At 42.6% G+C, this 3,319-nt stretch overlaps 1 gene segment (V, D, J or C); it reads right to left on the bottom strand.

Moving 5' to 3' along the window:
- Positions 1-824: 824 nt before the first annotated feature.
- Positions 825-2,274, bottom strand: LOC102271697 (T cell receptor alpha variable 38-2/delta variable 8-like). The segment is given in 2 exon segments: positions 825-1,517; positions 1,771-2,274. Coding segments are annotated over 2 exon segments (357 nt in total).
- Positions 2,275-3,319: the final 1,045 nt, after the last annotated feature.

The raw sequence follows: 3,319 nt of genomic DNA, 5'->3' as shown, positions 1-3,319 counted from the left end.
CAGAAGAAAGCAAAAAAAAAAAAATTTGGCTGATTTGTCTTCCCTGATTTTTCATGGAAACCCCTCTCTGGAGCATTCTGAAGGTCTGGAACCCTCTCATTAGGCTTAACTATTTCAGTCATGGAATATCTTTTCCAACTTTATCATTCACTCAAAGTGGGCAGATAGAATTAAACGCTCCAGGAGGGGGGTCTTCATAGCTATGTACTGGGGAGGGCGGATTATGGACATACAAAGAAATATTGGCATCATTTTTTTGATTTTATTATTTTTTCCCTTTCACATAAGTAAGGTGGAATCATTTCCAGGTCCAGACATTCCCAGTTTCTCGGGGGATGTTAGGTGGTGACTCTGGCTATGGCAGCTGCTTGGCCCCACCTTTAGACCTGGTTCTTCTAAATGGCTCACCACATCCCAGAAGCAGTGGTAGCATAACCAGAGGTTAACCTTTTTGTTTTTTAAACATTATTAATTTGCATTTGCTGACAAGTACTAGCAGCACATGAAATCCCTTTGGACGTGTTCTCTTTCCTTACGTTCTAGATCAGGCCAATTGTGCTTTAAGGAAATTTGAGAAAAAGAGGGTGGAATTAGGTTGAAGTCAGAAACGGAAACAATGAGATAAATGTGATGTAGTTTGTCACACTGTTTTGTAATTATAAAGAAATTAGATGTGGGTGCACACACACACCACAAAATTAGACAGCCCAGGCTGGGGGGTAAGTGATGAAGAAATTCTCCAAGCCCAGAAATAGAAGATTTTTATTGTGTGTTTTAATCCTGATCAAAGCTGAGGAAAATAACAAATAAGATTTATGGGGAGTATGAAACATTTGGTTTCAGATATATTGACTTGGATATAATCATGGAACATGCAGATAGAGAATACAGCTTTAGTTAGAGCTATAAAAATCCCTGGATGGTAGTGACACAGAATATCTGACCTCTCCTATCAACAGGGTCTTGAAAGTTAAATGCATATGAATGTAAATACTTTATAAAGCATTATGTACCTCCATTATTTTTATTATTATTTTGAGAACTTCAGCTTATAGATATCCTTTGTGTTTCCTATAGGCAGATGGAATAATATTTTTTCCTCTACAGAAGTCCATGATTTTCTGTTCCTTTTACCCCAGCTACTTCCCCCGAACCTCTGCACAGATGCTGAGGTCTGAGGTTTCTGTAGGCCTCTCTCCGTTGCTCATCTCACTGTGCACCACTGTAAGCACAGAAATACATTGCAGCATCCTCCAGCTGGGAGTCTGAGATCTTGAGACTGAAGGATTTGGCTTCTTTCTGGAAGTTCACAGAGTAGCGATCGTTGGTTGCATTCTGTTGTTCATAAGCATTTTGGCGAATAATGAAAACCATCTCCCCACTGGGAGGCTGTTTGTACCAGAACAAATAATAACCACTCTCACTGGTGCTATATGTACAGTCCAGGGTCACTGTGCCTGTCTCCTGTACAGACTCTTGTGGTTGAGGCTGAGTGACCGTCTGGGCCACACTGGGTCCTGTGGGAAGGAGGAGAGAAAGGTCCGCACTGGGTGTCACAGGAGAGAGAAAGCAGGCAGATGTCCAAGCTGGTCCCCATTGCCACCCACCTTTCTTCTGCTTGATCTAAACTTCAGTAAAATTCATCAGCTTTCTTGCCCCCTGGAGCTTGGACCCATGAGGAAGTAACAAGATACCTGTGTTAATAATTTTTCTTCCTACTTCCCAGTCCTAGTGGCTGTTAGTAAAAGCAAATACATATGCTTTCCTTACCAAGATAGATGGAGACCACGGCTGCCCACAGCAAACCGGGGCCTGCCATGCTGGCAGTTCTCTCCTTCAGGGAGATAAAAGCCTCTTGTTCTCATCAGAACCTTGGTGACATCCTGGCTTCAAGACAGGAACTGGCTTGTCAGATGGGCCGTTGATTCTCTGTTGTCAACCGTGCAAGCAGTGCCCTCTTCAGGTCATGGAAATAATTACTGAGGCACAGAAGGAACTTGGTTTAGTCAAGAAATCTGTTCTATAAGGAGTCTGTGACCATTGGAGAGAAGGGATTCAAGGATTCACTATTAGAGAAGAACTGGGAGGAGATAAAGTTTTGAGGTGTGCTTATGGGACCAATATGATTTGACCAGCCTGATATATACATGAAAGGGAAATTTGGGTGAGTGGAAAAACCAGAAAAGAAATTCAAGAGACTGAGATGCTTATGGGTTGGTAAGGAGAATAGACTGGAATAGAGGTATATTTTGAGAAGAAGTAGGAATGAGGTTTAAATAATGAGGATGAGCAGATTCAGGGACAGGTGCCGGGAGCCAGCGTGAGGATCTCTGCCTGTGGCAAAGGTCATGAGGAAGGAGGCTCGGCATACGCAAAGGTGGGATCGAGCCTCAGGAGTCCCCCTGGAAATTCTCGAGCATCTACCCCCAAAACCAGAGTCTGCCTACTTTACTGCTTTGTGCTCTCACCTACACCTCTGACTTTATGGGGGGCTGTCCCCTACCACCTTGCTCTGAAAAAGAGTTAACTTACAGCTCCAGTTAATAATAATTCCTGGGCATGACAGGAGTGTTTCAACCTACAAACTCCTCTGAAGGTTCTCTAGCCTGCCTGACAGGTTTGTCCGGCCACATGTGATTGTTCACAGCCTCCCAGCCGTGAGAGGCACGAGATGCTTTAAACCTTTTAAAAACAGATTTTTTTGAGAAGTTAGAAAATTTTTACTATAGTACTAGTGGGCTAGTTAGGAATTATACCAGTGGAGGGTTTCATTGTTGAGCCAAAATTTGCTGCTACATCTCCATATCCCTTGCCCCTTATACACATTAATGAATATAACTAACATATAAGAGAAATAAGTATTAACCTTTGATATTAATCACGTTAGACCTTAGGCTAAGCAAATTCTTTCCTTAATTAAAACCCACTATACCCTAACCCTATAGGAATGTAACTTTATCTGATGCCTTGGAAGGTGGCGTCTGTTTTAAGAATAATCACCCCTGGAGAAATACGTGTTCTGGTTGACTGACCGCTGTCACAAAGAGAGGGTCATAAATTGTCAGCAGGCCCCCTGGCCAGAAGATGATGTAACACCTCTAAGACCTTTGTATACATTTGTATGAAGCATCTGATTTTGATAAAAGTCAGGACTGCTGACCCCACGTGACTTTTGTATTACATCTCTGTGTATAAAAACAGACCCTGGAAAATAAAGAATGGGATCAGTTCCTCGAAAGACTGGTCTCCTCATGTCATTCTTTCTTTCACCTTCTGGCTGAATTCCCATCTGGAGCGCGGAAGCCCGACAAACCTACTA

The sequence above is a fragment of the Bos mutus genome, unplaced genomic scaffold (genome assembly GCF_027580195.1).
Source record: "Bos mutus isolate GX-2022 unplaced genomic scaffold, NWIPB_WYAK_1.1 CTG223, whole genome shotgun sequence".
NCBI classification, from domain to species: domain Eukaryota; kingdom Metazoa; phylum Chordata; class Mammalia; order Artiodactyla; family Bovidae; genus Bos; species Bos mutus.
The sequence above is the reverse complement of the archived record's forward strand: the minus strand, read 5'-3'. Positions and strand labels throughout refer to the sequence as shown.